This window comes from Nicotiana tabacum, chromosome 13 (genome assembly GCF_000715075.1).
Source record: "Nicotiana tabacum cultivar K326 chromosome 13, ASM71507v2, whole genome shotgun sequence".
NCBI lineage: Eukaryota > Viridiplantae > Streptophyta > Magnoliopsida > Solanales > Solanaceae > Nicotiana > Nicotiana tabacum.
The window spans coordinates 106,419,295-106,440,750 of record NC_134092.1 but is presented as its reverse complement, the minus strand read 5'-3'; the positions used below and the strand labels follow the sequence as shown (position 1 = coordinate 106,440,750).

The 21,456-nt window shown below is 34.0% G+C and overlaps 2 protein-coding genes across 4 annotated transcripts; one reads left to right on the top strand and one right to left on the bottom strand.

Moving 5' to 3' along the window:
* Positions 1-3,702: 3,702 nt before the first annotated feature.
* Positions 3,703-9,621, top strand: LOC107815286 (alanine--glyoxylate aminotransferase 2 homolog 1, mitochondrial). The gene is made up of 9 exons (XM_016640843.2): positions 3,703-4,102; positions 5,933-6,163; positions 7,255-7,425; positions 7,580-7,723; positions 7,835-8,014; positions 8,357-8,582; positions 8,813-8,926; positions 9,019-9,105; positions 9,284-9,621. Exons 1-9 carry the CDS (start codon positions 3,890-3,892, stop codon positions 9,325-9,327), a joined length of 1,410 nt encoding a protein of 469 aa, XP_016496329.1. The 5' UTR covers positions 3,703-3,889; the 3' UTR covers positions 9,328-9,621.
* A 1,000-nt stretch (positions 9,622-10,621) lies between these two features.
* On the bottom strand, positions 10,622-17,030 carry LOC107815287 (TGACG-sequence-specific DNA-binding protein TGA-1A-like). Of its 3 annotated transcripts, XR_012697860.1 has the most exons (10): positions 16,596-17,030; positions 15,721-15,919; positions 15,570-15,644; positions 15,082-15,141; positions 14,875-14,952; positions 14,683-14,746; positions 13,092-13,363; positions 11,727-11,954; positions 11,029-11,369; positions 10,622-10,906 (listed from the first exon to the last, which is right to left on the bottom strand). XR_012697860.1 is itself a non-coding variant. In XM_016640845.2 (9 exons), the coding sequence occupies exons 2-9, from the start codon at positions 15,907-15,909 to the stop codon at positions 11,217-11,219; spliced, it is 1,119 nt and encodes a 372-aa protein (XP_016496331.2). In that variant the 5' UTR covers positions 15,910-15,919; positions 16,596-17,030; the 3' UTR covers positions 10,622-11,216.
* Positions 17,031-21,456: the final 4,426 nt, after the last annotated feature.

Below are 21,456 nucleotides of genomic sequence, written 5' to 3'. Positions count from 1 at the left end.
ATTCAAAATTGTTATTACGCCTTATTGTATATAAATAAATCTCTCGAACATTTTATTTAGCATTTGATACGGATTCAATGTACATGGTAGCACGTTTTGCCATGCGAAAGTGATCTGAAAAATGTGGGCACGAGGTGCCATACATGTAAGATTTGGAAGTTGTGACTTATGGTTTGAGATAAAGCGAAGTGGTACTTCGGGCAATACTTGTTGTAACTCGTGCATTAGAAACGATTTGATTAATTGAGTTGTCATCGGTTTTTCTTACTTGGGCTCATTCATATTTCATATGTATCCTAACTATGTTGTTGCTTTATTACCTGGATATTTCCTGTTGCCATTTGTGCTTCTATTATTTCCACCATTGGTTATAAATTTGTGATCCTTCTGTTGTTAGTCTTACATTAATTTTTTTCTCCATTGTTAGCTTTACGTTATATCCTGCATAGGTTTACATGTCTGGTAGGTGTCTTGACATGGCCTCGTCACTACTCTAGCGAGGTTAGGCTTGATACTAACTGGGTACCGTTGTGGTGTACCCATGCTACGCTTATGCACATTTTTGTGCAGATCCAGGTACTTCTGATCGATTTGATTTTGAGACTTATGCCTGGGCAGCCGGAGACTTCAAGGTATACCTACTTGACGTTCGCAGGCCTTGAAGTCACCTTCTGTTGTCTTTTATTTCCACGTTTTCTTATTATTTTGTAACAGTGATGTACTTAGTATTCCTAATTACTCTTAGAGAAGCTTATGACTCGTACTACCGGTTTTGCGATTGTATGATCGATGTTGCTCAGCTATGCTTTATCAGTTATTATTTAATATATTGTGGTTAAATAGTTAAATTTCAGTAATAATCAGCATATGTTAGGCTTACTTAGTCTTAAAGATTATGTGCCATCACGACATCCTAAGGTGGAAAATTGGGGTCGTGACAACTTATCTCATCTTATCCTCCATGGGGACCATGCCCACCTTTTTCCGAATATCCTCATTCCTTATCTTATCCAACATAGTGTGCCCGCAAATCCATCTCAATATCTTCATTTCAGCTATGTTCATCTTCTGGATATGGAAGTTCTTGACTGGCGAGCACTCTGCCCCATACAATATAGTCGGTCTAACTACCACTTTGTAGAACTAACTTTTAAGTTTTGGTGGTACATTCTTGTCGCATAGGACGCCGGATACTAACCTTCATTGCAACCACCCTGCCCCTATATGGTGTGTGACATCCTCGTCAATTTCTTCGTTCTCTTAGATAACTGACTCAAGATACTTGAAACTTCCTTTCTTAGAGATGACTTGGGAGCCAAGCCTCACGTCCATCTCCGATCCCCTCGTCTTGCCGTTGAACTTGCACTCTAAGTATTTTGTTTAAGTCATGCTCAACTTGAAACCTTTAGACTCTAAGGCCTGTCTCCAAACCTCCAACTTATCGTTGACACCGCCTCACGTCTCATCAATCAGTACTATATCATCAGCGGATAACATACATTTGGACAAGAAGTCAAAAATGACTATTCAAAAAGCCATAGATAATACGAATATCTATATTATCCGTCAGTTAACCTATTTTTTATTCGTACGGGTCGAATATTTTATTTATTTTTGCCTAACCGATTTTTGACCACCGCTCATATTCAATTTGACCCGCCCGTTTGCAGTCCCTAGTGGTGATAATTAACCTTTTTATTTTACTGAGCAATTAATCTGAAAATGAATCAACATCCATAAGTCCATATAATATGATAAGGGTGTCAATGGTTCGGTTCGGCCGGTTACTTTATAAAATTTATACCATATCAATTTTTTGGTTATTGAATAATGTATAACCAAAATTAGACTTTTCGAAACACCGTCCCAACTATGTCGGTTTCTCTTCGGTATCGGTACAGTTCGATTAATTTTCGGTATTTTTTTAAATATCATGTAAAAGTCACTAGTAGAAGTAGAATGGAATAACATATATACTTTTATAGGACTTCTTAAAACTGTCTAGATATTTTTACTGTTTAAAGGATGATGAATTATGAAAACATGAAAGATGGTTAGAGTATAGATCCATCAACTATTCTACAGCAGCGTAAAAGAAACTAAGCAAAGACAAAAAAAAATATAAATCACACGAGCAAAAATATATTAACCAAGTTAGGACTCAAGAATAAAATCTATAGAAGATTAGATATTCAAAAAGATAAATCTGAATCATACAGAAGGAAACATATTCAATACATTATAGTTTGCTACTCATAATCGCTAGAATACTTTGTGTCTTGCTAGTGAATATGCTGGAAATAATTTAGTGTCAGTAGGAGTAGCATAATAGGTGTGAGAATTGTGATTTTGAGTTTAGTTACTTGTTGACTTGTAACCGCTTTCATAATTCTAAGGCCAAAGGAAAAATTTAATCTATTATTATTTTTAAACTTAAAATATAATATATTTTCCACATATAAATTTATTTGATACGGTTTAGTATTTTTTTGGTTTATTTTTATAAAATAAAAAATATATCCTAATTATCGATAAAGTTATATATTTACATAAATATCTACGATTTTATTAAAAGAAACCTAAAAATTGATTCGATACGGTACGGTATTGTTCGAATTTTTAAATATTCATCGACATCCCTATTACGCGATACATCAAATCGTGACCCCATATAGATTATCATAAACACGTACGCGGAATCTACTTGACAAGGACCCTCAATTAAAATAAATGAACGTCATATTTATACCATAAAAATAAATACGTAATCATCAAGCTAATTTCTAATTTTCTCTCAGCAACATTCACCTAAAGCGCCCATACAATAGTACTCACATCACATGGAAAACCTACATGATTGATTAATTTAATAGTAATGTTTTTTTATATATTATTGAACGAAGTTCCAACAAACTAAAAATTTAATGTTTAATCACTTCCTTTTGTATTGGTATAATTAAAAAAATTTCAAGTTTGCAGCATAACATTTTATAAATTCATAGCAGTAATTCTTATCACGAAATGAAAATTGAAAAACAGATTTAATTTACCTTAATTAGTTTGTGATCATTGCTCCTCTTAAACTTAATTTAACTAAGCTTGTAGTAATAAGTATTTTTAAGTATCTGGAAATTCCATAAACAACTTTATTCTGATTTTTCCAAACACAGATTGTTTAAATTTGTTCTTAACATTATTTCAAAAGCCAAAAAATGGTCATAATAATTCGAAATTCAATTCTTTAAAAACTAAATAATGTACAAACACTCATCCAAAAAAAAATATTAATTGATTTCTTCCCATTTATCTAAACTTTGAGGAACAAAATTACCTAATACTCCTTCCGTTTTAATTTAGATGAGGTAGTTTGACTCAGCACAGAATTTAATGAAAAAAATAAGACTTTTGAAACTTATAGTATTAAAAGTTTAAGGGGTAAAAGTTTTATAGGACCATGACATTTGTGTGGTTAAAGACTTCTTATTAAGGATAAAACAGGTAAAATAAAGAATTTAAAGTTAAATTATTTTTAATTATAGAAATATGACATTCTTTTTGGAACGTAATAATAAGAAAAATATGTTATCTAAATTGAAGTGGCGAGAGTAATTGAGATCCACTACCTTACAAATAAAACAAAAATGGAAACCAAACAATTTTCTAATCCATTTGTTTTAATAAAAAAACTAAGGGAATCTTTTTGGGGTCCGCTGAGTTGAACCTCAGATAATCTTTAATACTACAATTCCTTCACCTACTACTACAATCCAACATTTTTCCATGTCAGCACTAATCGATACATGTGTCTGTCCCTATATATAGTACTATATCTTTGTGTGTGTTTTAGCTAGGAATACTATTTTTACTGTTATATTGTGATCGATCAAGAATGGCGTTACAGAGGAAATTACTAAAAGGGTGTGCTGGAATTGCCAAATATAGGTGGTTGAGGTACTTTTCCGGTCAAGCAGTGGTGGCGCCGCCCGAACTGCCGCCGTTTGACTACCAGCCAAAGCCGTATAAAGGGCCTTTGGCTGATGAGGTTTTGGAGAAAAGAAAGAAGTTTTTGGGTCCTTCCCTCTTCTACTACTACCAAAAACCTGTAAATTTCTCTTCTTTTTTCAACTAATTACACATTAGTTTTATATTTTCTTGGTTTTGAGATAATTAGCGGATTTTTAAAGCATATGAATTTACAAATTGGATTGTATGATTTGCTTTAGGAAAAAGAAGAAAAAAAAGAAAGAAAAAAGAGGAAGAGGGATTGTGTTTCTCTGTGCTTAAGTTTGATGATCAAGATTTGATTTTGAATATTCTGGAATGTTTATTTGCTCGAGTGTTATGCACCATTTTGACACTCCCTTCGTTTCAATTTATGAGAAACCATTTGATTGGGTGCGGAGTTTAAGAAAAAAGATAAGATTTTAGAACTTATGCGGTAAAATGAGTCACATATATTTTGTACGGCTATAAATCATTGCATAAAGGTAAATTATTTCCAAATAAGGTAAATCGTCATTCTTTTTGGCACGGACTAAAAAGAAAATAGGTTCACATAAATTAAAACAGAGGGAGTATTTACTATTGAGTGGGTCAATGACTGATTCTTCAGTGACTGAGTAATATAAGATTCATTTTCCAATTTGAAGTGTATGTGAGGATTCATATAACCGACTTCAACTTGTTTGGGACTGAAGCGTAGTTGTTCTTGTGTCTTGTCTAATCAAGCACAAATGATAATTTTTTTCTTTCCTTTTCATTTGGAGTACTTGATTCAGTTACTACATTGGAAAGTAACCGGCAGCATCATATTTTATGAGGAGCCGGTTTGGTAGATATGAATAATGTTGTCTCTAGTCTTGAATTGTATCCATAACTTTTTGTTGATCTCATATGGTCAAATGTGGCACACTTAACAACTGACTGAAAATGTTATATTGGAGAAGTCTGCATTTACAAATGTGTGTTTATAGCTTCTACTTAGGATCTATTGTGCTATTCATCTCGTTTGGTAGGGTGCATAAGATAAAATAATGCATGCATTAACTTTGTATATTAATAATACCTTGTTTGATACACTTTTTGAACCTATGCATTAGTTATACACCCTATTTGGTATTATCTTATGCATAACTAATGCATAGAAAATCATGGTATTAGGAATGAAATGGGTTTTAATGCATGCATTAGCTTAGTTAAAGACAAAATTGTCCTTCACAATTTATGCTTGATTAAAATATGCTATTATATTAATGCAAGTTTAAAATAATCCAAATAGTGAGAAATAAAATTATATCCCTAATAAATAAATAAATACTTAGCATATTTCCTTTTTTATAAATAAATATTTAGTTCTATACTACAATATAGGTAGACAAATCAAATAATTTTTTTAAAACTTTTTCATATAAAAACATTTCCCAACATATGTTTCTTTTAAAAAGATAGAGCGATGGATTGGTTTTGAGGGCATTTTTGTAAAAATATAATTCTTTTAGAAATTGTGCAATACTTTAATACATCAAACAACATAACTAATGCAAGCATAACTAATACCGGCATTATTAATACGCCCTATTTAGCATTATCTTATGCACCCTACCAAACGACCCTTGAATGTCATTATATTGTCTGCTAGAGCACTTCAATGGGGCCTTTGATTGCTAACTTCTCGAGTGGAGTCTTGTTCCATAACTTTGATATTCCATTGTTAGGCAGATTTTGATTTATTTAAGGTTTCTTCTGAATTTATAAGAATTGAGAGATCTTTTCCTGTTTTTATATTGTGTTTCCTACTCGTATTGAATGGCTAACCAAAATAACAAAAAGGAAAACAGGTAAAAAGTAAATGCCCATGTTGGTATGAGAGCTCTATAATTGCTTTCCTTAAAGCTGTGCCTCTTTCTAATAACTCTTTTACTTCTTCAAACAGCTAAATATTGTTGAGGGGAAGATGCAATATTTGTATGATGAGAATGGAAGACGTTATCTTGATGCTTTTGCTGGAATAGTTACTGTCTCATGTGGTCATTGTCATCCTGTGGTGTTGGATGCCATCACGGAGCAAAGCAAGCTTCTCCAACATGCTACAACCATATATTTACATCATGCGATCGGCGATTTTGCGGAGGCATTGGCATCTAAGATGCCAGGAAACCTAAAGGTTAAAATAATACTACTACCCTAATGGTCTATTTGGTGTGCATTTTCTTCAACTCTATTATATGCATAAATAGTATAGACTGAGTTTCTCTACTTCGAAGTTCCATTTTGGGCTCTGATAGTCTATTTATGGAAGGTACCCCTGATATGATTCCTTTTCCCATTTTTTCATTCAATCATGACAGAAAGGTTTGATATTTGTACCCTTCCAATAGTGTAGGTTAGCATGACATGTTTTTCTTTTATCTTAAATTGGCCTTTGTTGATATCCCTCCCTTCATCTAACTTTCTTTTTGGCGCGTTCCTTTTATCATTCAGAATGGAATCTTTAAATAACTTCTATATGATATCTAATTCAAACTTTTTTACCATGATTTCTGATCCTTGTCAAACTTTGCCTTGAAAGTTTGGACTTCGGGAGTATGTGATATAAGATTCTAGAATCTTGTGATTTGTTCACCATTTGAAACCACTAATTCTTTTTCTGTTGTAGCTTATGCAATTTTATTAAGGTTTTAGGGTCGTGGAGAAGTTTTAGTCAGATTGTAATAACTTCCTCTATAGTAATGGGTACAGCGATTTCTATCACGCATTCATGAGATTAAAGACAGAGGTTGGAGTATGGACTAAATTGTTTACCTAAAATACCTTTGTTGTCAAATTATTTTCACTTCTTGTCTTCTGTAAAGAACATAGACATGCAATATCTATATTGGCATGTAATTCTTGTTTATTGTTATGAACTAAGCCAAAAATGTTAGTACAAGATAAACACAAATTTAATCCAGAAAAGGAAAGAGAGGTAAGTTCAAAGCACCCCGTATCCATTGAGTTGTTAGATTTTAATCCCTCCATTTTGAGTTTGGGTAATTCGAGGCAGTGAAGACCAATAGTCTGATGTGACCTGAAGCCCCTTAAACAATCCAAATGCTGCAGTATAAGAGGAATACCTTATCATGTAAACCAGAGTATGCCTATAAATTTGGATTGGTTTGTGTCTGCGAGGTTTATCTTCTGAAACATGAGCTCAATCTGTATCGTATAAGAACTTTCTAATATTTGTCAGTCTGACTTGCTTGTTTTGAACTGCAGGTAGTATATTTCGTAAATTCAGGGACAGAAGCAAATGAATTAGCGATGCTGATGGCACGACTGTACAGTGGTAACCTAAATATGATTGCCTTGAGGAATGCATATCATGGCGGAAGCGCTAACACAATTGGGCTAACTGCTCTTAACACATGGAAGTACCCTATTCCACAGGTATACCCATGCGCCAAAGCATGAAGAATTAGAAGTGTATCTTCCTTTGTTTATTTTATTAGTTGATCCAGTGAACACTTCGATGAAAGATGTTCATGCCATCTGAAATTTGACAATCCCCATGCGTTTCTTTAATTTCTTTGATGATTTACAGGGTGAAATCCATCACGTTCTGAATCCTAACCCATATCGTGGAGTATTCGGATCTGATGCTAAACGATATGCTGAAGATGTACAGGATCACATTGATCATGGTACTTCAGGAAAGGTTGCTGGTTTTATTGCTGAGACAATTCAGGTTTGGATTTGTTAATTCTCCCTTCAATGTGGAAAAATGCTGCTTCGAGACTTAGACCAGAAGGATGAACATTTCAAGTGTGATAAAATTCTATTTTTTTTTTTGCTTTAGGGGGTTGGAGGAGCAGTTGAACTAGCCCCTGGATACTTGAAGTTGGTTTATGACATTGTTCGCAAAGCAGGAGGTGTTTGTATTGCTGATGAAGTTCAAACTGGCTTTGGTCGCACAGGAAGCGACTTCTGGGGTTTTCAGACACAGGGTGTGATTCCTGATATAGTTACAATGGCAAAGGTATTGTAATTATTTCTTTTCATCTTTTTGCTCAGCCATGTTCCTGTTATGGGAGACTTGCTCCATAGACCCTGCCGCCTCCTAAGACTTTCATCCCCAATATTCTCTCTGGGCAAGGCGCTAAGGTGTGCTTATATCTTATTTTAAGACGAGGTCACCATGCCGCTTGCTTTAGTCGCTAGTCGGATGCAAGTTGAGATGAACAGACTGGACTGAACCTCCCTATGTGAAGAGCTTTTGGTCTCCACAAGAGTGCACCATATTTATTGGTTACATATCATGTCTTTTGCTGTTATTCATCTTGTGGAATGGCCTGTTATTCCTGAGTTTATGATTTTTCAGGGTATTGGAAATGGTTTGCCACTTGGAGCTGTTGTCACAACGCCAGAAATTGCAAGTGTTATGGCTCAAAAGATACAATTTAATACATATGGGGGGAACCCTGTTTGCTCTGCTGGTGGACATGCAGTACTCAGAGTTATTGATAAGGAACAACGCCAAAAGCATTGTGCTGATGTTGGCTCACACTTAATTGGGCGGCTGAGGGATCTACAGAAAAGACACGGCAGTAAGTTGCTTACTTTATCAAAGCTCAGACATGTATTAGCCAAAATGGATTGCTTTTCATCCCGGTCAAATTTCTTTAGTTTATATAGCACCAAATGTCGATATCCTGGCATCAAAGAGTTGATCATTTTTCTGTTTCTGAGTCTTCTGCTTTAATGATCCTTTAATTTTCCTCCTAGTGACTTGCATCTTCTGGTTAATATTATCACTAACATACCTTGTTACTGCCAGTAATTGGAGATGTGAGAGGCAGGGGTTTAATGGTTGGTATCGAACTCGTAACTGACAGAAAAGAGAAGACACCCGCCAAGGCAGAAACTGGAGTTCTCTTTGAGAAGCTTAGAGGTTTGTATAATCTGCCGATGAATTAAAGAGAATTGAGAAGTAATTGAAAACCGTTGCATATATACTAACGATGCACTTGCGCCTGGATGTAGAACTTGGTGTTCTTGTGGGGAAAGGTGGTTTAAATGGAAATGTTTTCAGAATAAAACCTCCCATGTGTTTCAACAAAGATGATGCAGGTAACCTCTTTACCTACTGGTTTAATCTGGCCCTTTTATTTTGTACTGTTCCATCTTATATGATCAGTATCTTTGAAAATCACATCTGTTAACATTATCAAAAATTTGCAAATATTTTCATTTGCAAGATATTTAACATCTCTGGTTTTTGAGCAATTAAACTTGTTTTTTTGTGCAGACTTCCTAGTTGATGCATTGGACTATTCAATTTCAAAGTTGTGAAAATCTCTCAAGAGTAGCCAGATTGTTGTGAATTGCTCAGTTGATTCTCCTTAAACCAAAGGACAGCTTATTTTCCAATTCCAGTTCAATTAGTTGAAATAATTTCTGAATCAGTTTCAATGGTTAAATATACACGTGAAAAATATGAAATTATCTTTCTACTTTTGAACGAAAAGTAGATATCCTTGAATGTTTTATACTTGGTTAGTATTATCATTACAGAACTGATTCCTTTTATCCATGTATCTCCAAATACATTTTTTCAGTTAAATTTTTTTTATTCGTTTGCAGAAATTGCATTCCTATAATTATTAAGCAAAAAAGCAGTTATTTTTAAAATTATTATTATTAGCAAATCTGGTATACTATAAAGAGAATTGAACTTGGGAATTTGACCATAATAAACTCAGATATTTACGCCGTTATACATTACTTCTAAGATATTGATCGTTTTGAACCAAATCATAGGTGCTAAATTGCAAAATCTTCAGTATTTTGATATCGTTTAAATTTAAAATCTTAAGTTCGAGTCCCTCCAATGTGGGATCAAAATTCCATTCTCTAGATGATAAAGAAAGTGCCAAACTGTAAAAAGGGTTTATTTAATTTGCGGAATTCATACTTAACATTTAAGTTAGATAGGATGTACCTCGACAACCTTAATACACAAAGGTGTATGGATGAAATAATCGGAATGATAACTGATTATTATAACAAAAAGTAAAGAAAGTCGGGGACCATCAATTATATTCAAACTAGTAACAAGCCAAGTATTACGACTATAAAGGGAGAAGCGAAGTTGAGCTTGATGCACGTTGCACTGACGGGAGCAAAAAAATAATGAAATCCCGCGGAACTGATGACCGCGGGTGGAGAATTACTCGATAAATAGAAGACCATGCTACCGTTTTGGGCCAACAAGGTCAAAATCTTCGTCAACGCAAGAAAAGGGCACGACAATCAGTCCGAATCCAAGCAACAAGAGAATTCTAAATTCGAGATGTTAGAAGGTACAACATCAATGGGTGCAGGAGCTGCTACAATTGCTTCGGCGGGAGCTGCTATCGGTATTGGAAACGTTCAGCAATAAGCACTTAAATAATACAATTCAAATGTACCATCTTTCTCATTTCGAGGAAAAGAAAACAACAGAGAGATCCGAATCGGACCTAAATGGGAATGACATGAAAAGTCTTTTCCAAAACCTAGCATTAAGGGCGTTACAACATTTACGAGAGGAATAGAGAAAAATTCGTGATTGTTGTTGCATCGGAATATACAGTGAACTACATTATGGAATATGCCATAGCTGAACTTGGTATTTATATTTGTCCAAGTAACCAACAATCTTTTTGGATGAAAATCTGTAGAAGTAAACATATATATGCCCAAATTTTCCTCAACACAATTCATTAAGTAACAACATAATATTGCTCATGTCATCATTGCTTATTTTTCTTTTATAGCAGTTGTTCATCTGCAAAGCTTTCAAAAATTGCTTGCCACATCACACACTCCCATAATAGATACTACAGAGAGGTACCATAACAGCAACTTGGAGTAAGTTCCATCCCCAGACCTGGCAAGCGAGCCTCGGAAAACAACTCAAGACCATATTGATTTACAATCATCAAAACCAATGTGAAAAGAAAAAAGAAAAAAAAGAGAAATGCAAATTTCAAAGTTCCAATTACAGCATACCGGAACTTATATACAGATTTCAATCAGGGGCGAAGCAGTGTCCAAACGGGCGCAAGCTGATATTATGTTGCATATCCAAATTCATAGTTTTACCTGTATAAGCAAAGTGCAGATTTTAGCTTGCTCAGCTTTCATTGGCAAAGTTGAATTATGCGCTGAGTGGCATATAATGGTTTTTTCTTGCTTCTTTATGCTGGTTCAGAAGTACGACTGGTCCAAAGTGAGCTTAGAGCACGAAGACGTTTAAAGTATTCTCCCAAGGCAAGGAGGCCCTGAGCTGATTGTTGCGGGGTCAGGATGCAGGACATCTGTAGAAGGGTTTCTTGGCGAAGATGATCTGCCTGTAGAATGAGACAAGTATGATCATGAGCGAAACGCATGTCAAATAGTTGAACTTGCACTCATACACTTCTAAGGTTCACACATTAATGGTTAACCTAACTAATTTTCGCCTTCTACCTAGCCAAAAGCATAAAAACCTCAACTTCTAATTTCTTAAACTAAAAACATCATTCCAAGGTTACGTGGATTTTGCACAAATCAACCTATCTAATCATTTCTTTGCTCTACAACTTGCATCATTCGATCATACTGTGGATCCGTACTTACATGGGGTGTTCCCCGGGTAATTACAAAAATCATTCTGTAAGTTTAGAGTTCTAATTAAAAAGGAAGCGAACCATAAACTGACATATTACCTGATTTACAAATCTAACTAGAGCTTCCAAATTCTCAATGGTAGCAGCCATCTTTGGAAGGATAATCCCTTCGCCTAGTGTACCAGCTGCAACAGCCTCAGCAAGAATCTGGTGGAGTTTTACCATTCCTTGTGACAACGCGTCTTCTGCCTGTTGACAGGATTGCATGAGGTTGCAAACATCCCGGAGTTGTTGTTCTGTCAATGGCTCCACATTTGGTGTGAGAACCTATAGGTACCATAGGGTCATGTATAAGCACTTTTTTCACAAAAGACATCAGAATTAAACACCATCAATCATATATTGACCTCTAAAAGAATAGCCAAAGGAAAAACAGAAATATTGACATCTGCTGTTGGATTTACTTCAATTCTCAAAGGCATTAGACATTGACCAGGTATTGAACATCAATGAGATAGTGGTTCATGCCAAGTCCTCTAAAATGACCAAATCCTTTTGATATTATGCAAGAAATTCTGAGACTTCCACGTCTACACCCTCCCAGAACGACTTTCACTTTTAGGGTTAAATCTTATTTATGGAGTTGTCAGATAGAGTAGATAAGAGGGAGGTTTTGCGGTAGAGGTTGGAGCACCAAGGCCTAAAAATAATTTATTTTTAGAAGTTGCTTCTTTCTTGGTGGGCAGCGGGGGATGCCATACCAACAGCAGAGTATCTGAGAAAGAAAATGATAATATTTGGGAGTTTGTGCTGCATCTATAAGGAATCTGAAGAAAATACTAATCATATCTTGTTGAATGCAGGTAGGTTTCATGACTGTGGAGTGTGGAATATTGTATTCTCATTGTTCAACAGATCGTGGGTGTTACCAAGGATTGTGGAGGATGCAATCACGAACTGGAAATCGGCTGTCAAAAGAGGACAGCACAGGAGACATCACAATTATGCCTCTTTTGGTGGCCATGGAATTAAAGAAACAGAAGATTGTTTCAAAAAAATAATATTTTGTTATTTGTCCTGTATTTTACGTGAAAGGAGAAAATACAGTGTTGTATATGGCAAACTTGATAGATGCTTGTAGATTCAGGTTGAGTCACATAAACATAGACATTCTTCTAAGACGCTCTTCTGTTTATTGATGAAAGTTTTGATTTATCAAAAATTAAAAATAAAAAGGGAGCTAATTTAGCAAGGAATCCTTGAGCAAGCATGACAATAGGAAAAAATGTAGGAGTAGGTCAGCATAGACGGACAAATTTTTAAACGAATTATAAGGTGAAATTGGAAAATTTGTGGCCATGTTTGACCCCAGATTAACTTGCATGTGGAATGCTGAATCATCAACAAATGGATTTTTCAAGGAACAGGAGGTGCAATGGCAAGTTATACTAGATCAATCATCACCTTTAAAAGCTCAGAGGGGCGAAATCCCGCAATCCATAAGAAGAATCGCTCAGCTGATGTCTTCCACGTGCCAGTCATAAGGAAGAGAACATCGGCATGTGCGGCCGCAGCTTTCATGCGAAATAGATCAAAATAGTGGTTCAAGCAACCCTCGACAAGAAGCTGCAATTCAATTTCACCAACTTGAGAATTCAAAGCACTCCTTAATTCATCTGTTTGTCGATCTTGCTCTTCCACCCAATGGCCATACTCCATTTCAAAAGCAACAATTCCTGCGGACTCGACAAGTTAGGAAAAAGTTCAAATTACAATATTAATAAAGAGAAAGAAGAAAAGAAAGTGAAATAAGTTGACAACTTGAATGGTTGCACTGAATGTTTCCACAACAGGAAATCCCAGATAAATACCAAAGACTTTATATTTATCAACAGGAAGTGTACTTTAAAAAAGCTGTAATTCCAAGGGGTGAAGCAAATAATTTCTTAATTCGTTGAATGTATATTTTGGGAAAGAAAACTCCTTAATATGATAGTTTCCATAGTTCAGAAGTCACATTTACAGATCCAATAGAATAATCCTTTCCATTAGTTTTATCCAGTTAATGGCATCTTAAATAGCCATCTAATACATTACCTTCGTGCGAGTAATTGATAAATTGTGATCAAACTAGTTAGAAGAGAGAGCTTAGCAGCAAATAGTGACCAAAGCTTATTTCAAATTGTATTCAACAATAACAAAATAGATGGTTCGGACATGTTAAGAGGAGAGACGCAGATGCACCAGTGAGGAGGTGTGAGAGGTTGGCCCTGGAGAGCCTAAGGAGAGGTAGAGGTAGGCCGAAAAAGTATTGGGGAGAGGTGATTAGGCAAGATATGACGTTGCTCCAGCTCACAGAGGACATGACCAGGGATCAGAAGGTGTGGAGGTTGAGAATAAAGGTAAAGGGTTAGAATAGGTCGCCTAGCGTTGTCCTTGTCAGTAACAGTAGCTTTAGTACATGAGTTAGCGTTAGTTATGTATTTTCGTATTTCTTGATTTATGTGATTACTTGTCGTTGCTTTCGTTTTGGCCTTCTAATTACAATACTTGGTTTTAGTTTTGTATCTTTGTATTTTTTTTCTTCGGTTTTAGAATTGGTGTGATTGTTGCTGCCTTTCCTTTTATCTTTCCTAAGCCGAGCGTCTTTCGGAAACAGCCTCTCTGCCTTTCTGAAGGTAGGGGTAAGGTCTGCGTACATACTACCCTCCCCAAACCCCACTGTGGGATTACACTGGGTTTGTTGTTGTGGTAATAACAACAAAATAGAGCTCTCATCTACAATTCTTGCTGAACAGAACTTTGCAAAATCAAATCAACATGTCCATTTACAAAATTTAGGAAATCAAAATCAATAAATCCACTTCAAACATATCAATCTACTTACTATAATTGATACTCAGATACACTGAGCAATGATTCCAGACGAACTCTACTATATCATTCCAAAGCACAATTTTTGTCATTCATATACTCAGGCATACCGCACATGCAAATAGTTCTGCGCATGAACTTCTTTAAGCAATCAACAACAAGACAGCATCAATCTACACACCTGAATTTGCAGTTCCGGTGTAACCTATCTGACTTTCATCTAAACCGACACCTGCATACTGACCCTGTCACAAAAAATGTTTGCTAATTTGTTATATTTCTCTCATCCTAGGAAGTAAAAAAAAAATGCTTTTGATATCAATCAACTGAAGAGATTCAACATCTCATATGTCGATGCAAATTTTCTCTTTACCTGTTGTCTAGTACGTTCTAGTTCTTGTTCCAACTGAAGCAGCTTCAGTTTACTATTTTCCAACTGCTGAACATAGGCCTGAGTAACGACATGTGAATTTAGGAATATTTATGTCTCAAACAGAAATAAGTTTTTGACTTCTTTAAAAAGACATAAAAAAGTGGATGAGAAATTCTGGGTAAGGAATTACAGAAATTCAAGCGATACCTTCTTCCGTAAACGACTTTTACGAGCAGCTTCACGGTTTTGTGCGAGGCGTCTAAGCACCTGTATATGAAGCTAGGGTATTAAGCAGTTGATATACCAATAGTCAATTACAAAGCAGCAAATATAGGCTCTTAAAATAGCCAAATATCTCCAAGCTCAGAGCTAAAAATCATATGTGACAAGACAAAGACCCCTCAAATACATGAATGCGCCGCTATCAGGAATCCAAAGATTCACAGCGCTGACAAAGTTTTACTATCTATATGTGATGGCCTTAGTTCCATTTTCACTAAAAAGGAACTAAGATATTAAAGATATGAATCAATCAAACTTTACAACTCACGACACGAATGCTTGGTTTAATACATGACAGTGACCAACCATCGACGCCACCATTTAAATCAGTACTTCATGCATAATGTAATAACAAATACCTACTGAGAAATAGGTAAGAAGAAAAGCAGACAAAATATGGAAATATCTCTAACCTTATCAATAGGTTTACGTGCTTCTGGTTCATATCTGTTAGACGTTCCAACTGTTCCATGTGAAAGTTCCTCTGTCTAGACATATTAATTATGTAATTAGCATAAATATGTGAAAAGTAAAAGTCTAAAGGAAAAAGAAAAAGATTTGCACCTCATTGTGTGGTCTTTTCTCCATAATAGGCATCTCGTTCTCTAAACAATTCTCAACTTCAAGAATCAAGGTTGCCGACGTATCTGGGAAACTGCTATTTTTGAAATCTCCCCACATGCCAATTTGATGGATTGGATCACATATACCCATCCTTTTAGAGGCAACGAATTGAGTATATGTTGAATTCATTATCTTTGGACTGTTTTTAGTAAGAAACAAGTCAGCTACTAATTGTCAAGAATTTAGACAAGCGCCACATGTTAATTTTTAAGTCATTACCATCCAAGAAAGGAGTGGAAAGTAAGAAAGAGAATCGAGTTCAATAAAACAAGACTGATCAACGTTAGATTCGTGTTTTGAAGTCATCAAAAAGCAAAACCAGCAGCTAAAGCCAATTAAAAAGAGTTGATCTTTCTCTGACTTCAAACTCAGCAGACCAAAGAATAGGATCAAATTCACAGAAACAATCAAAGGCAATTTAAAGCACCTAAATTCTCAAATTTCTTCTCAAAATATCTTGTACTTAGCATACAACTTAAGTCAAATCACCAGATATACATAAAGGCAAGAAAACTGTTTGATTCAAGCCCTATAGAGAAAAGGATGAAAGGTCAAACAAACCAACTTATTCAAAAACTTTAAGCTGCTTCATTTCTCAAACTTTTAATCAATCAGAAAATAAATGAAAAGAATAAACTATTGACTTTTCTGGCAATAAAGACTCAATCTTGAGCGAAAGTAGTTAAAGAGGACAGCCAACCAAATCAGGCTAAAACTTCAAGCAACAAATCAAATTAACTTTCCAACCCAATTTAATGCAATACATGCTTAAAACAAACCAAACAAAACAGTAGAAGAGAGAAAGGTAAACAAACCTTTTGTTTCCCGCTTTAATTCCTCAATCTTACAAACATCAAAAACTCTAAATCCTAATTCCTAATTCCTAATTCCTTCTAAACATCCATAGCTTTCTAAAAAAGAATGAATAGAATCTTCAAGTCTTATCAAAATTCCAATAACATAAAATCAATAAAGCAATACCCAACTCACTATAGTTCAATTATGTGTACATAACATCAACTACAAAAGATCACACACACACTCGTATATATATGAATATATGAGGTGGTATATACAGAGAAATTTTGTACAAGGGTATGTTTAAAAAGGGGGCAAGGGGATGGGGCTAATGGGTATCTAATAGATACAGATATTATTATTATATTTTAAATATTGTAATGTTATTGTTTGTTGCTATCATGTGCTACAGTTGAAACAAGATTAGAATCTTGAGAATTAGAACTTGTCATATTTCCACTATTTAAATAATTCTGTTTTTAAAAGGGGTGTTCCTAACACCATTGGTGTCCCTAATAAAACTTATAAAATTAAAATCCTGATTGTGCATTGGGGTTTGAATGTGCTTAGATCCGTTTGGCCAAAAAAAAAAAGTTTTCGTTTTATTTTTTCGAGATCAGTGTTTGGCTATAAAAATTTTAAATTTCACTTGAAATTGAATTTCGGATTTTTTTAAAATTTAAAAATTATTTTTAAAATTTCACTTCAAAGCATTTACAAAAATTCAAAAATAGCTCCAAATTGTATGCATGTCCAAACATAATTCTAATTTTCAAATATCATTTTCAATTTTAAAAAATAATTCACTTTTTCCAAATTTTCATAGCTTTTATGTCCAAACACCCATCTACTACGTGGGCGTTTGGACATAAGAATTGTAAAATTCCAAAATAGGTAGAAAAAAAATTTCAAGTGAAAATGGTATTTGAAATTTAGAGTTGTGTTTGGACATGAATATAATTTTGGGTTATTTTTGAAGTTTTGTGAATGATTTGAGTGAAAATTTTGAAAAATAGTTTTTTTGAGTTTTTTAAATTTTTAAAAATTTTCAAAATACATCTTTAAGTGAAAATTAAAAATTTTATGAGCAAACGCTGATTTCAAAAAAACGTAAAAAAAATTAAAAAAAAAAAATTTGTTATGTCCAAACGGGCTCTACATATGTCACTCTCACTCAACTTTGCACATCATGTGTTGAGTTTACAATTTTGCATGGGAACATACGTTGCAAATGTGGCCATTAATGGCTGCACGCGCTATAGGCGGTAAGATTTAGGAGTTTAGCACTTTTAATAATTTGTTACATAAAAACAAAATTGTTACATTAGCTGGCATGGTGTTGACATAAGGCAAAAACAATGTTATAATGTTGTCATATTGCGTAATTAAGAAAATGAGGGTTTACTTAATACTACTAGTATGAATTGATAATAATTGGATTCTAGTATATTCACGATAATGATTTTCTTGTTTTTATGTTAATGAAACTTTGGCCTACAAGTTAACAAGTCAGATTCAAAACCTATTCCTCCATCCACATAGTACTCTTCTCATTCAACTGCTATCTTTCTTCTTTTTTCTTTTTTCTTTTTGAAAATCAAACTAGGATTTATAGGATTAAATATATTTATTATTTAATTAGCTAATAAAGCTAAATTATAAAATTGATAAATACATTAGTGCATGTGTTTTTTTTTCGATTTATGTTCTCTCTATTATTATTTTTGCAAGTGTTGGCATTCTTCCTATCAATATGCCATAAGTGTAAAGTGATGGTACTAATTTTCGCTGATGCATAATATAAATGTTATAAAGATTCTTTTTTTATTTTTCATGAATTTAGATGACACTGATGGTACTATTTTTTTCTTTGTCAAGGAAATGCATATTTAATAAATAAATCAATATTTAATTTTACATGAAACTTCAGATGTTTTGACTCGTCTATATTTTTCTCAAAGCAATAATTGTGTTTTAAGTAATAAATTTTATGATGATTCTGGATTAAGATAATTTTCAATTTTTAAATGAGAAATTGATGAAATTAAGTTAATTGCATTAGGATGAATTTGTCACTCAAATATTACATTTTGGTATTTAAAACTTATACTATTCCTATATGTTACACACAGAATTAATTCCGTAATTATAAAGGGTCATGAATATGCTCGGAGGTTTTTATTTTAATTTATAAGGACGAAAGTATAATTACCCTCAAACTCAAGTAACCATTTGGGTTAGTGTTTTTTTTGTTTCCTGGATTTGAGTTAGTAATTGGATTAAAGTTTTTGCAACAAATAACTTGCGCGTGGAGTTCACGAGCTTCGTAAGAGCGTAAATATTATAGTTACTTTGAAATGGTGGTTGTCACTTCGCGGGAAGTGAAGTGACGGAAGCAAAACTGTAGTTGGGAGGTGTGTCGTTACGCTTCCAATGACTTTCTTTAATTAAAAAAATTTGGGGCTTATAATTTAACAAGAAGTTTAAAGCAAAAAATAAAAAAGAATAAAACCCTAATGGAGTACTTACTTTAATAATTGAATAAGAAATTAAAGATCTCACGTCTTTGACGGGAAGAAAGTGCTTGGAACTTTGCAGAAGAAAAACTTCTTTATATATAAACTTATACTAATAAACAAGTAACTTAGCATAAAAAAATTATTTACAGATTTTATTCTAGTTACAAGGCATATAAGCAGAAATAGGAGTGTTCATGGTTCGGTTTGGGTCGTTTTTCCCTAAAAAGAAACCAAACCAAGTAAGTCGGTTTTTCAAATATTGGAACCAAACCAAACCAATTAAGTCGGTTTTTTATCGATTCAGTTTTTGTCAGTTTTTCGGTTTTTTCGGTTATTTATCTGGTTTTTTCTTAAATATGAGACAGACTACCAAACGCATATTCCGGCGATCACATTTTCAACGTAACACTATCAAATAAATTGCTCTTTGAGAAATCTATCATTTACCAAGATATATTGATGATAATTGAATCAAATAGTGATGAATAATTTAAGTACTCAATTAAAAATCAATTATTTTTAACATGAAATAAATTCTTGTACTTACCAAAAGAAAACTACCAATCAAACTAGAATATAAAGGCAAAGAATTAGATTAATATAATAGTAAAGAACTAGACTAAAAATACAAATGACTAATATGTACCATAAAATTTTAGAAACTTTATATAAAAATATACTTTATATAGGTGTAGTAATAAATTTAAATAGCTACTTTTATAGTCAGTTTGATTCGGTTATTTTTTTGATTAAAACTAAAACCAAACCAAATTTGATCGTTTTTTAAAATTCAAAATCAAAACCAAACCAAACCTAAAAGTATCGATTTTTTTTATCGGTTTAGTTCGATTTTCGATTTGGTTCGATTTTTCGGTTTTTATGAACATCCCTAAGCAGAAACAATGGTCCCCAACGACACATGTTATTGGTTAAGTCATCGCGGCTAAAGAATTGTGGTGACTGCCTTGAATTATAATTTTCAACCAACAAGGCTATTATTATGCATATTTGAAAGGCACGGGCGGAGGTAGGCTATCGGCTACGGATTCGTCTGAACTCAATAACTTTGATTCAAATTATATATTTGTCTTATAAAATTCATTGAATATGTACTAATTAATAATTTAAAACTCAATAATTTAAAATGATTAAACTTTAACTCATAACCTTCAAAGCACTCCGTCTATGTTGAAGGGAGGTTAACAAATGTGTAAACTTTTCGGCTAATGCAGATTGCAAACATCACAAAGATTTTATAATTTGAAAAGTTGCGCTCAAAGACAATTTTTTTTTCTCCTAGCCTATCCAATCCACGTAGCTTACGAAAGATTTGAAGTAGTTTATTGTCTTTTCCGATGTACCAAAAAATTAAGCACGAATAATACTCCAACAAAGATTAAAACCTAGATTTCTCCTTTGATAGAAGCTTAGGGTCTACCAAATTGTCAATTTCCACAGAATACACACAATAAGAGATAAGCAAATGACACAGTAGAGTTTTACATAAAAAATTCTCAATTTACGGGATTAAATATCACGACCTACACTCGTAGATTTCAACTTCACTAACCGCAACTTTTAGATTACAACTTATTGTAACTTAGAAATTAAACTCTTAATCCCTCGCTCACTTGTAATAACTCTATTACAAGCCTATTTGTAATAACTCTATTACAAAGTTCACAACTCGACTAACTCTTACCAAGACACAAACACAAGGTTTATGTTTTTACAATTGGTTTCCTACACAATTCTTCTAGCTAAGCTAAGTAGAAATTACAAGTAAATCACTCTAACAAAGGTGCAACACAACTAGGGACATATAATAACACAATGCTGGAAATTGGTCATTCGTTATATTGTTCTTTGTTTTTGAAGCCTGGAAATCACTTGCAAGATGGCAACACACTTGAGAGAAGACTTGATTAATTCTGGAATGTGCAAGTGTGTATTTTTCTCATTGCTTCATGTTAATAATATCCAAGTGATGTCACTTGGATGATGCAAGCAATATCCGGTACAAGGCATGTCCTAGAAAGTGGTTGTTGCATTGTTCACACTGTTGCGTGTGTGCAGAGGAACAGTTGCAGTGACTTTATAACTGTGAGCAGTTGACTGGTACAGTCAGCAAGGGAACTGATGTCCATCAGTTCCCTCTGTCGTCTTTTTTACTCTGATTGTTGGAACTTGTGGCCGACTTGAGACTTGTTGATCTTGAGCACTTTAAGGATGTGTAACAGGTTCCCCGTCTGGTTCTTATCATTAAGTTTGTTAGATCATCAAAACATAACTGGACACATAACCTATCAATTTTCCCATTTTTTATGATGACAAACTTGTAATTGAAGTTCCCCCTAAG

Bases quoted from the DNA above. Each gene is read 5' to 3' on its own strand.
- LOC107815287 (XM_016640845.2), bottom strand. From the start codon at position 15,909: ATGAATTCAACATATACTCAATTCGTTGCCTCTAAAAGGATGGGTATA. The intron at 15,142-15,569 runs GTTAGAGATATT...CTTCATATACAG, and splicing joins CACGTAAACCTATTGATAAG to GTGCTTAGACGCCTCGCACA. The intron at 13,364-14,682 runs GTGTGTAGATTG...TCGAGTCCGCAG, and splicing joins CACCGGAACTGCAAATTCAG to GAATTGTTGCTTTTGAAATG.
- LOC107815286 (XM_016640843.2), top strand. From the start codon at position 3,890: ATGGCGTTACAGAGGAAATTACTAAAAGGGTGTGCTGGAATTGCCAAA. The intron at 4,103-5,932 runs GTAAATTTCTCT...TTCTTCAAACAG, and splicing joins TCTACTACTACCAAAAACCT to CTAAATATTGTTGAGGGGAA. The intron at 8,015-8,356 runs GTATTGTAATTA...ATGATTTTTCAG, and splicing joins ATATAGTTACAATGGCAAAG to GGTATTGGAAATGGTTTGCC.